Below are 13,345 nucleotides of genomic sequence, written 5' to 3'. Positions count from 1 at the left end.
TTGTTGAAGTCAGAACTGAGTCCACTCTCTCTCCCTCACTGCAGGATTCCATTGCGGTGGTCCCTATACCTACCACTAGGGCCTACCTTGGATAACGTCTGCCTTATTTTTTTTTTTTTTTTTTTTTTTTTTGAGACGGAGTCTCGCTCTGTCGCCCAGGCTGGAGTGCAGTGGCGCGATCTCAGCTCACTGCAAGCTCCGCCTCCCGGGTTCACGCCATTCTCCTGCCTCAGCCTCCCGAGTAGCTGGGACTACAGGCGCCAGCCACTACGCCCGGCTAATTTTTTTGTATTTTTAGTAGAGACGGGGTTTCACCGTGTTAGCCAGGATAGTCTCGATCTCGTGACCTCGTGATCCACCCAACTCGTCCTCCCAAAGTGCTGGGATTACAGGCGTGAGCCACCGCGCCCGGCCCTTAACATCTTTAACAAGTGTCATGATGAGCTTTTTTTCTTTAACAGTCTTCTCCACTATGCCAGTATTGGGATATACAATCTTCTCTTTCTTTAAATCCCCCAGTCCCTCCCACTCTCCCTTCCATTTCTACTTTAATTCTCCTACTTAACCTGAAAGCAGAAAACAGCTTGAGCCATTGGAGAGTCCTAAAAACAATCCCATTAAATAAAAGGCTCATTTTTATCCTATCTTGGAATACTGTGACAAAGAAAATGCCACCACTGTAATCTAGGATGTTTCTTTGAAAAATATTCACAGCTTTCAATTCATTTCAACAGTTATTTACTAGGTGCCAGGCACTGGACTAGGACCCAGGCCTTGTGCTAGTACTGCAGATGCAATAAGTATGTGTGACATTCTCATCCTTAAAAGTTAGCAATGCCAAAGACTCAGAATGAAGAAAGCTAGGCAATACATGCCCTGTGATGTTTCAGCATGCTCCTAATGACCATGGTATTTTCCCAAGAGTAGATAGTGCATGTAAACAGTGGTAACATCTGTTTACATATGAGAGGTAAACAATTTGGACCTCAGTTAATACATAGATTTTAACTAAAAATTATCATGTTAAGAAAACTTCATCATATTTAGAGATAAAGAATTCGCTTTATTGTATAAATGACAATTTCAACAAGGGTACAAATTAGACATAATTATATAAACTGAATATTTACATCCAATTTACATCCATCATTCTATTAATGAGCAGTTTAAATATATAATACAATTCAGAATGATAAAGATATCTACATTAAGGCATCAAAAAGAAAAAAAAAAAAAAGAAAGCAAAGACAGGAAGTCTACTTGCCCACTCAGTAATTAACAAAGATTTATGTAAAATTCCCACAAATTGATCTCAGAATCAGAATCAGCATTTTCTATTAGCAAAAACTGTGAAATACTAGTAATTGTGCTTTATATAAAGCTGTTTGAGGCAATCTGCATAGGAAATATTATCAAGATTCATAATTGCACAAATCTGAAAGGCCTTACATGTCTTATCACATGTTACACTGCTGTCATAACTCACAAAGAAGTAATTGTAGTATTTTATAAACTGCTTACTGTCTAGGATTGTAAATTGTTTAGCTAATCCATATAAACTTTCCGGCTGCAAATCTTCAATGTTGTAGGTCTGGGTCAGGATATACTCCAGCTTCCAGATGGACTCTCCCTTTAGATTCGCCTCTGTCAGATTCAAGTAATACTGCAACATATCCTGCAGTTAAGAACAGTAACAAAACCTGGTTCACTTTTTGGCACATAAGGCATTGTACAACAAGAAGCATTCATGTTTAAATTTCTGTGACAATTTAGGCTTGGCGCTGTGGCTCACGCCTGTAATCCTAGCACTTTGAGAGGCTGAGGCAGGTGGGTTACCTGAGGTCAGGAGTTTGAGACCAGCCTGACCAACATGGTGAAACCCCATCTCTACCAAAAATACAAAAAAGAAAAAAAAAATTAGCCGGGCATAATGGCGGGTGCCTGTAATCCCAGCTACTCAGGAGGCTGGGGCAGAAGAATCGCTTGAACCCGGGAGGCGGAGGTTGCGGTGAGCCGAGATTGTGAGATTGCGCCACTGCACTCCAGCCTGGGTGACAGAGCAAGACTTTGTCTCAATAAATAAATAAGAAAGAAGGAGAGGGACGGGGGGGGGGAGGGGGGAAGGAAGGAAGGAAGGAAGGAAGGAAGGAAGGAAGGAAGGAAGGAAGGGAGGAAGGGAGGAAGGGAGGAAGGGAGGAAGGGAGGAAGGGAGGAAGGGAGGCTCAATAAAAAACCTGTATCACTTTTTCAATTTTAAAAAGGATGAAAGAACATAATAGCATGTAATCCAAACTATAAAGAGAGGTGAACAAAATAAAAAACCTTCAATTCACACATCCTCAGAGGTAACCATCACTAATGGTTGTGGTACTAATGTATCAGTGGTGTGCTGAAGGCAGCTCGTACCAGCTCACAAAAGCCGATTGTCAAATTTTTAAGAATGTTGCTAGTCAATCTGTGGCACTTTGGTAGCTTGAAATTGTCCATGATGTGAGTATTTCTGTCATGGAAATTGGCAAACACTACCAATTAAGGCACATTTCCCCTCAGTGAATAGTTGTTAAACATTTGTCAGTACTCCAGTGTATGCGTGGTGATCTAGGCTTTAGATCAAAACAAAGATAAATATTTGGAATGTGCATACTTATTTACATTTTTGGCTTTTTCAAAAAAATGGAGTCTTACTATATATGTTGTTGTATTTTAAGAAATTATTTAGAAATTATATAAGAAATTGTTTTTATATTTTTAGAAATTATTTAGTGCTATATCAGGAGAATCTTCCTACATCAGTACATATGTACACACGTAAATATACATTGGGGTCTGAACCTCAGATGCTGTGTATTAGATACATAAACACATACATAGATGGATATATACATTTGTGTGTGGATGTATATATCTGAGGTTCAGATCCAAAATTAGGCAACTGAAAGTTGTAGAAAAAATTCTTTTGGACTAATTTATCACACAATTGTTTCATTTTCCCATTTAATCAAATATTTATGAATAAAACCAGATTTCTGCCACCATACCTCCTCCCTGTTATTCTGGGGAATAACAGAACCATCTCCTATTTAAATTCATCCAGAAAAAAAAAAGCAGTTATACCAATAATGGCTTGAATTGAATTATTTTCAAATTATGTTTGTAGAAAGGGGAAGTTACCCAAACTGAAGTACCCATAAGCTAAATGGTCAGTCTTTTGTGCTAAATTGTTCTAAAGCAAGGAGCCATGAAGCTGCTCCAAAGAACTTTTGTCCCAAATATCCAATTCAATTTATTTCCCTTTATTTTATTTTATTTTGAGACGGATTCTCGCTCTGTCGCCCAGGCTGGAGTGCAGTGGCGCAATCTCAGCTCACTGCAAGCTCTGCCTCCCAGGTTCACGCCATTCTCCTGCCTCAGCCTCCCGAGTAGCTGGGACTACAGGCGCCCGCCGCCACGCCGAGCTAACTTTTTTGTATTTTTAGTGGAGACGGGATTTCACCGTGTCAGCCAGGATGGTCTCGATTTCCTGACCTTGTGATTCACCCAACTCGGCCTCCCAAAGTGCTGGGATTACAGGCGTGAGCTACCATTTTTTTCCTTTAAAAAATTTTTTTGGGTGTGCCCAGTGGCTCACATCTGTAATACCAGCAATTTGGAAGGCCAATGTGGGAGGATCACTTGAGCCCAAGAGTTCAAGACCAGCCTGGGCAACATAGGGAGACCCCCCATCTCTACAATAGGATTATAAAAATTAGCTGGGCTTGGTGGTACATGCCTGTAGTCCCGCCTACATGGGAAGCTGAGGTGGGAGGATCACTTGAGCCCAGGAGTTTGAGGCTGCTGTAAGCTATGATCGCACCACTACACTCCAGCCTGAGTAACAGAACAAGAACTTGAAAAGAAAATCTTGTTTGTTAACATTTATTAAGCATTTAGTATGAGCCAAGCATTTTTCTAAGTGCTTTACATAGATTTCTTCATGCAATCCTCATAGCAACTCAGTGAATTAAATAATATTTTAATTCCCATTTCATGGAGAAATAGACTGGGACACAGAAAAGTTTAGAAATAATGGCTCATGAGAGGGAATGGTAACAGAGCCTACACTCTTCTTGATACTTATATTCTGGAGAAGAAGAATGAACATGGCTTAGTGAAACATTTCAGTACATATACAAGTCCACAAACATGGCACTAACCAATGAAAGCATCTAAATAAATGTGAAGTCCTTAGAAGAACAGAACAGAAACAGCCTTCCAAAGACTAACTTCATCAGCTCACACTTAGTAAGTCCTGATAACACTGCAAGTATAAAAAAGAAGAAGGATGCCAGGAGATTTCAACATAAAATACATCTCACATGACTGTCCTGAGGAAAATTCAACTAAACTAATGAAAACTGCAAAGATATGCATAAATATGGGGTCAGCTCTGAAATCTGCCAACTTACCAATAATTTATAATCACGAGGATCATACTGAAACAGTCTGATACCAGGATTGTTGGTCTGTTTTTCTAAAACACTCTTCACTGGTGTAACAGCAGGAGCCACAAACAAAGAATTTACTGGACTTCCTGAACAAAACGTATGCACATAAACATACATTTTTAAATAAGAGTTTAACTATATTAAAAATATAAACAGTTTCCAGATTAAGAGATTAATAGACATAACCAAGTGATATGTGATCACTGATGGATACTGACTTGAAACAACTGTAAAGAGACAATTTTGAGAAAATAGGGGCATTTTTGTTATTGATACCGGATAATTATTGTTGATTTTGTTAACTAAGTTTGTGGTTATGTAAATTATCCATATATTTTAGCAATGAATATAGAATATGTAGTGCTGAAATGGATCCGGTGTTTGAGATTCACTTTCAAATACTCCAGCAAAAAATTAAAAGAATATAAGGCCAGGTGTGGTGGCTCATGCCTGTAATCCCAGCACTTTGGGAGGCCGAGGCAGGCAGATCACTAGGTCAAGAGATCGAGACCTTCCTGGCCAACATGGTGAAATTAGCTGGGCGTGGTGACACACATGTAGTCCCAGCTACTTGGGAGACTGAGGCAGGATAATCGCTTGAACCAGGGAAGCAGAGGTTGCAGTGAGCCGAGATCACAGGGTGCACTCCAGCCTGGTAACAGAGCGAGGCTCTGTCTCAACAACAAAACAAAAAAAGTGAAAAATCTTGATAGATGTTGAATGTGAGTGATGAGTACATAGGAGGTTTGTTTGTATCATTCTCTCTGCTTATATATGTATCAATAAGAATTTGCAAGTAAGAGCTTAATATATTTTATTTTAAGCCGTTGTGTAAATTGTGCTTTGCTTTCTAAATTCTGAGAAATAAAACAAGTAGCATCAAAAGAAACTTGAGTGTAGCAGTTAAAATAGAGTGATATTTCTTTAAACTCGAAGATTTAAAAGAACATTTGAGTGAGCTGAGGGTTTCTGAGGCTTTTGTGTTGACAGCAAATAAGTAACGCTGGCCCTGTGGAGCTAATAGGAGCTTACGTTGAAGAAATCCAGCTGCAGGCCTAATGTTGTGATTTGGACACTCATCATACAACCATTGAGGATAATTCAGAAAAGGCTAATGCTGGCAGATTTTTAAATAAAACGTTTAATTTACTAAATCAGCAAATTTACTGGATATTCACCGCTTTGCTTTAGACTCTTAGACTGGGGAGATGCAAACACAGCATTACATTACCTTTTTTATCTGAAAGAACCATAATGCTGTCTCTGTGAGTGTGTCCATAAAATTGTCCTGCAATGATATCACTGTATTTTCGAAAAATATCTATCAATTTCTCATTATAGTATTCTCTCATTGCTGTGATGTTCTGTGAAGATGGCAGATACCCCACTGGAACATGTGCTATGATATACACCTGGAAAAAGAAACACAAAAAGGCCTCATGAGAATCTTTCTGCACATTCATCATAATTAAATGACATTTGGATACCCAAGATTGAAAGTATATTAATTAAAATTTAGAAAGCAAATATATCATCTCTTCTATTTATAAGAAAAAGAGATGAAATTATAAAACTATTAGGGTCACTATATTTGCACACTGTTGATGATATAAGGCAACTGTGACTTCAGTCACAATTTTTTGAATTGGCCTCTTTTTATACCAATAGATGTCCACTAATCCTAAAAGCAGTAAAAGCAAAACAAAATAAAACTTGCTATGCAAGGTGGCTCAGGCCTGTAATCCCAGCACTTTGGGATGCCAAAGCAGAGTTCGAGCCCCGCAGAGTTCGAGACCAACCTGGGCATCATGGTGAAATCCTGTCTCTACAAAAAATAATAGAAAAAAAAATTAGCCAGGAGTGGTGGCGCACACCTGTAGTCCCACTTACTTAGGAGTCTGAGGTGGGAGAATCACTTGAGCCCAGGAGGCTGAAGCTGCAGTGAGCCATGATCACACCACTGCACTCTAGCCTGGGCAACAGAGACCCCTGTCTCTGAAAAAAAAAAAAAAAATTAAAACTAAAATGAGTTGGCCAGGCATAGTGGCTCACGCCTGTAATCCCAGCACTTTGGAAGGCCGAGGCGGGTGGATCACCTAGGTCAGTAGTTCGAGACCAACCTGGCCAACATGGTAAAACCCCGTCTCTGCTAAAAATACAAAAATTAGCCAGGCGTGGTGGCGGGTGCCTGTAATCCCAGCAACTGGGGAGGCGGAGGCAGGAGAATCACTTCAGCCTGGGAGGTAGAGGTTGCAGTGAGCCGAGACCACGCCATTGCACTCCAGCCTGGGCAACAGAGTGAGACTCCGTCTCGAAATTTAAAAAAAAAAAAAAAAAAGAAAATCCATGAGTTGTAAAGTGTTTATGCAAAAAAAATCTTCAAATTCTAATACTTTTATTGATACTGGAGTCTACCCCGAGTTTAATAAACATACAAATTTTGCCTTCCGTTTATCCCCAGATGGTTTTGGTCTATGGGATCTACCTTCTCCTTATTCTGCTGAGAGCTGTTCAATGTACTTTCTAGCCATTCAAACTGGTTGGCTGGGTCAGTCTTGTTCAGTGTCATTATATTTGGGCCGTAGTACAAGTTTGTGTTTAGACTGATGATCCTAAGGTTTGGATTAGTTGTAACTTTCTGTGAATAAAAACCACCTATAAAAACAATTTCAAAACACATTTAGGAAAACATACACATACACACAAACATTGTGAAAGCAAATTCCTGAGGTTTACAATCCAGTCAGGAGGTTGGTGCTTATTTCTCATTGTTTAGTTTGCACATAGATAGGCTGTCATTAGATAAGAATCAGATTTAGCAAGCATTTACTGCAAACCTGCTATGGTGCCAGGCCCCGTGCTATCGCTTCCAACATATTGAGATAACAACAGCTGTATCCAATATTCACATGAAAAGATAAATAAGTGTTTCGGCAGTAAGCAATGAGATTGAGTTTTATGAAAGAAAGATTTACACATCAACTTCTACTTTTATGATTAGGGGCTTAAGATGAGAGACATTGTGAAATATAAAATCCAAAAAATGGTAACACATATGGATCTTGCTAGAGACTACTCGGAAAAAAAGGTCAGACAAACCACAGCTGCTACAATCTCAGGGGAGAGGAGGTTTAAAGGCATCATTCCACCCGCGCCTCTGAACCCCTGTGATGGGACACCCAAGGGTCTGTTGCAATGGCACTTTCAGAGCTGGGCACTAAGATCTGGCCCAGCTTTCTTTGCCCTCAGTCTACTCACCATGCACGGCTTTCCCTAGCTTTCAATCAGGATGGATCACTGCCCCTTTAATTTTCTCTATTCTTTCTTGTAGTCATAACACCTTATTATTTTTATTATGGTACTAGCAGGTCAGTTGGGTTTGAATTTGTCAGAAGTTATTTTTGAGAAGCTGCCTTTCATGTCCTAGTAGTAGAAAATGACAACAGGTCTCACTAGGGCCTCTGGGATGACAAAGTTTGAGGCCCCTCATGCAAGACATCTCTGCCCCAAATCACTTTTGCCTTTAAGACTTTCTCAGGATGGCTTCTATGACTTTTAACTTAATATTATACTCCAGTGTTTAACTGGATCTTTGAGGGCTATCATTGGAATGGATATCATTATGAAACTCATATGGCTTTTTCTTAGGGCCTGCATTCCACTTCTCAGCTTTTTTCTGCCTCCCCTGCTTTATGCTGAGTCTCCTTAGAAGGCAGAGCATTTCTTTAGGGATCTTGATCATTCTTTATGGCTCTCCCTTCAACCTGCATAAGCTCTCCACGTGTCTTGTAGGATGTGAAGTGTAAGACTAGACATAGGCCGGGCACGGTGGCTCATGCCTGTAATCCCAGCACTTTGGGAGGCTGAGGCAGGTGGATCTCCTGAGGTCAGAAGCCCGAGACCAGCCTGACCAACATAGTGAAACCCTATCTCTACTAAAAATACAAAAATTAGCCAGGTGTGGTGGCAGGTGCCTGTAATCCCAGCTACTCAGGAGGCTGCAGCAGGAGAATCGCTTGAAACCAGGAGGCAGAGGTTGCTGTGAGCCAAGACCATGCCATTGCACTCCAGCCTGGGCAACAAGAGTGGAACTCCATCTTAATAAAAAAAAAAAAAAAAAGACTAGATATAGTTCCCTAGATTAATCAGAACCATAGTCTAATTCTAAGCTATCATGTCTCAAATTCATATATACTATGATTTGCTGCATGCTAGCAAAAACAATAACAAAATAGTGGCAAAAGCCAAAGGGTTAACAAAAATACCGAAAGAAGTATTTTAACTGAGAGAAGTCTAGCCATTAACTTAATATTTGTCTCAACATTCTGAAAACACCAAAGTCTTAGTTTAACAGCTGGACACCTCAGTTAAGCTCACAAAATGTCAGGGATTTACATAATGATGTGTCAAGAGCCACTGGAGCAGAGGGCCTTTAGACATGACCCAGGGAAGGCCTTACTATGCACTAATTATGCATTACTTTCCCAAGCACCTCAAAGTCCATGTTAAAAGCTTAGTTATCCTCACCTTACCAGCTCTTTGTTTTATAAAATTGTGCTGCTTGGTTAGAAGTTAGTGTCTATTCTCTCTTCTCAATCAATTTTCCAATTAGAAACACACACTTTTATTTACATTCAAATCCAAAGTTCAGCTTTTGCTCCATGGGGAACATACCTACCTAATTAAGAGTAGAAGAAGAAAAAAGAATAGAAGAAGAACAGGAAGAGCTCCCTGCAAGATAAACAGGTTCACGACCTGTGTCACAGGCAGCATTACTACTCACTGTCCTCCACAAAAACTGCGGGCTGTGCTCCAGAAGTGGCACACTCAAGCAAACATTAAAAATTTAAGTCTAAATAACATGAATAAAAATTGAGGCAAAATAGGAATAACTAAGTCTTTCACTTACCTTTCCTTAAAGTACTAATAGCTTCTTCATCTAGCCATGGTTTCCAGAGGTTTGCTACTGCATTGTACACTTTACTGGTGACTACAGGCAGTTGATCCTGGCCACAAACAATATAATCCACCATTGAAATTTAAAGATACACAGCTGAATTAATGTAAACACTACTTGAGCACTGACTACTACGTTAGGCATCTAGAGATGCAAGGATGATTATTAGATAGACTTCATCTTCAAGGAATTATAACTTAGTTGGAGACTGGGGGATAAAATGTAACCAATTAACTATAAGACAATGTGCTGGGCACTACCCAGAGGTCGGGGGAGCCTAGAAGCAAGAACAATCAAGTGTAGCCAAGGGCCAGGTGCAGTGGCTCATGCCTATAATCCCAGCACTTTGGGAGGCCAAGGCAGGCGGATCACTTGAGGTCAGAAGTTCAAGAAGTGTCTGGCCAATATGGTGAAACCCCATCTCTACTACAAACACAAAAATTACCCAGGCATGGTGGTGAGCACCCATAATCATAGCTACTTGGGAGGCTGAGGCAGGAAAATCACTGGAATCCGTGAGGCGAAGGTTGCAGTGAGCCAAGATCGCACCACTGCACTTCAGCCTGGGCAACTGAGTGAGGCTCTGGCTCAAAAAAAAAAAAAAAAAAAAAAAAAGGTGTAGCCCAGGGAATTAGAGAGTGAAGAGACTATTTAAGCCAGGCCTTAAATAAGGACTTTATCAACTTAACAAAAGGGCATCAAAGCAAATGCAATGGCCCAGATACAAACACAAGCATAGGCACAGGCACAAGCACAGAGTTCCATAGGTGTGTACCATGTACAGAGAAAAGCTCATGTTTTAGCATGGCTAGGATATGGGAAGGATGTGGGAGTGTGCTCATTAAAGAGATGCCAAAGGCAGGTTTGAGCCTGCACGTGCACTGCCCGATGCAGCATGCCGAGGGAACGGGAAAACATCATGTTTTAGAATTTAACAAAGTCTTCTCAACTGTTCAAACTATTATAAGCTTCTTAACTCTTTGAATAAAGATTTACAACCACATGCTTTTGATTTGGAGAAGTCTCTTTAGGGCAGCATAAATTATATCAAAATATTTTGATTTTTTAAATAACACATTTTAAGTACAAAACATTTTTATTATCATAAAGTATCTTCAGGATGACATAAGCTCTAGTGTAGAAGTAAATGGGGAGCCTCGCCTGGAGGAAAACAAACAAACAAAACTTTAAGAAAGTTAAATACTGAAGCAGGGCATGGTGATTCATGCCTGTAATCTCAGCACTTTGAAAGGCTAAGCCAGGAGGACAGCTTGAGCCCCAGAGGTCGAGGCTGCATTTATCTATGATTGTGCCACTGCACTGCACTCCAGCCTGGGCAACAGAAAAAGACCCTGTTTCCAAAAAAAAAAAAAAAAAGTAAATACTGAATAAAAACCCATACATCATTTGTGAATTGGATAATTGTTTTTAATTTTGTTTTAAAAAATTATGTTAAATGACTGAAACCCCTTCTTCACTCTCTTCATTTACTTCTGTACATTGGTAAAATAGACCTATTTCTGAGAGGAGTTTATCAGAAGTTATTTTTCAAGAAGATGCCCAAGTCCTAGTAGTTCTTGATACATGCGTCTAATACATGATGAACATATAGATACATATAGGGCAAGTAATAACCAAATGACTTGTTTTAATTGGACTAAACATGTATTTTCAGTTTGTGTCCAAGATCAGGGTCGCCTGTCTGAGAATTACACAACAGCTTAGGCCAATCTAGATTCTGATTGAAAATTGGTACGCATCGTTATCATCATATAATAAAAAGCCATAAAGTCTTGGCCATTTATTTACTTTGGGATGGATGCCAAGTATGGTGTGGTGATGGAGAAGCTTAGAATTATGTAAAAATCACTTAGACTTTCTTCTCTATTTTAAACATGAGAAACACAAGCACCAGAGAAGTTAGATGGCTTATCCAGGGATAGGTGTCAGTCTCAGGGCTGGTCTAAATCCCATGATTACTCTCACAGTCAATTGTCTATTGCACCATGTTTCCTTCCCAGTCCTTTTTGGCTGTGACATAACCACTGCTGAGAAATGAAGCCTAATGGAAAGTGACCTACCCACAAATTCGGTGGCACCAGTCTTGCCAGTGTAGGAGTAAATGGGGACCCTTCCTTGGGTGGCAACAGGAAGAATCCTCCAGGATGTCCACACTGATACCTACTTCTGATGTCATGGGTGGGGACATGCATCTGTATATGTATATTTATGTAGCTATGCTGCATGAACATAGAATTTCAGTGGAAAAATAGCACTTATGAAATTTATTTGTTTCTAACATTCTCCAGAGTTAGAACTCAGACATCAGCCTCTAAGAAATTTTGTTGTGGAGCTTTCATGTTACATTTGACATTTCCGAAACTGTGAGGTGGAAAGATGGTAGTAGAATAACAGAAAGAACATTTTTAGATATAAGATCATAAGCTAGAAAGAGAAAAAAAATTAACTGTTAAAGGTATGTAGGCTGCCCAATTTACCCTAGCTGTATATATTAATATAATAGGATATGTTATAGAAGTTAGGCAGCACTTCTGTCTTTGAATTGTAAGATCTGACTTGACAAAAAGAGGACAGAGATAAAAATAAAATCAAACAAATCCTCAAAGGAGTTACAAACATGTATCCCCTGTCACCACTTAATGTGACAATCACCACCAGCCCACTTACTGAGGGCTGATGCTGTGCCAGATAGTAAGCTATGCCTTTTTCATGTCACCAATGCTCACAAAAGCTTTGCAAGGTAGGTACTTCTAGCTTCTATGTACAAATGAGTGATCTCTGCATCAGCGAGGTTAAGTGAATCACCGAGTTGGCCAAGCTATTAAAAGCAGGGCTGGGAGGGAGGTGTGGTGGCGGAGAGGGAGGGAGTGGAAAGCAGGGCTGGTTAAAGATTTACATTCTAGTGACTATGAACACCTGTGTTTTCCAATATTCCAGTCTTCCCGCCACCTAAGGCATATAAACACAATGTGTGTGACCTTGGGCTGCTGGAGCTCATTTGTTCCCAAGCCTCTTCACTGTGTGGTCTAACATATCAACAGGAACAAATGCTCGTTGACAGGCTGACTCAAAAGGACTCACATATTACTCATCTCAAGATAGTAGGCCAGGGACAAGAAGTCACTGGAAACTTAAGCTTATTCTAGAATACAACTCATCAAAATTACTGTATTCAGGTTCGATTAACTAAAAATAATCAAAACCCCCATTCAGCATTCATTTGACATGAGATGGAAGATATTCTAAGCAAAGAGAAAAATGTGGACACAGAGAGGCATGAAAGTAGATATGTTTGGGAAATATTGAGTATGTTAATCAGGCAAGGCAAGGGATGTGCAAAAGGATGTTGGTTTAAGCGAACACAGATCTGAGGTAAAAAGATCTAGCGTATGGGCTCTGCTCCCAAGGGATTTGGAGCACTTGGACAAGTAATTCACATTTCTGAGCCTTCATTTTCTCACCTACAAAATGAAGGGTAGGTCTAGACCAGGGGTCAGCAAACTTTTTCTATCCATTTCAACTGCTCTATTCTGAAACATGAAACAATCAAAAGCAATGTAGAATGAATGGAAACATAGCTGTGTTCCAATAAAACTTTATTTACAAAAACAAGCAACAGGCTGAATTTGTACCACAGGAGACAATTGCCCAGCCCTGGACTTAAACAAAAATCTCTGGGTACAAATCTAAGATTTTACACTACTACAATAGGATGCTGTAAACAGGACGGCCATCTTGCTGTTATGCACAGGTTGGTTCTCAAATAAAAACCTGTTGAGCCGGGGTATCTCAGGCATTAAATGCTCTGAACATGGTTTCTGCCTTGAATCATGTCTTAATTAGATAAACTATGACTTGAACATGGACCTCCTTCCTCTTTGCT

At 39.9% G+C, this 13,345-nt stretch overlaps 1 protein-coding gene across 3 annotated transcripts in view; it reads right to left on the bottom strand.

Annotated features, from left to right (window-relative positions):
* Positions 1-1,042: 1,042 nt before the first annotated feature.
* SMPDL3A (sphingomyelin phosphodiesterase acid like 3A) overlaps positions 1,043-13,345 on the bottom strand; it is a 20,478-nt gene continuing 8,175 nt past the window's right edge. For 2 of the 3 annotated variants that reach the window (XM_518720.9, XM_009451923.4), the window contains 5 exons: positions 9,394-9,490; positions 6,970-7,139; positions 5,716-5,896; positions 4,446-4,570; positions 1,043-1,675 (listed from right to left, as the gene is read on the bottom strand). In XM_518720.9, the coding sequence (XP_518720.3) occupies positions 1,358-1,675; positions 4,446-4,570; positions 5,716-5,896; positions 6,970-7,139; positions 9,394-9,490 (891 nt within the window). In that variant the 3' untranslated portion in view covers positions 1,043-1,357. The remainder of the gene's footprint in view (positions 1,676-4,445; positions 4,571-5,715; positions 5,897-6,969; positions 7,140-9,393; positions 9,491-13,345) is intronic. The other variant, XM_009451922.5, reaches the window with a different exon arrangement.

This window comes from Pan troglodytes, chromosome 5, assembly GCF_028858775.2.
Source record: "Pan troglodytes isolate AG18354 chromosome 5, NHGRI_mPanTro3-v2.0_pri, whole genome shotgun sequence".
NCBI lineage: Eukaryota > Metazoa > Chordata > Mammalia > Primates > Hominidae > Pan > Pan troglodytes.
This window is presented reverse-complemented; position numbering and strand designations above follow the sequence as displayed.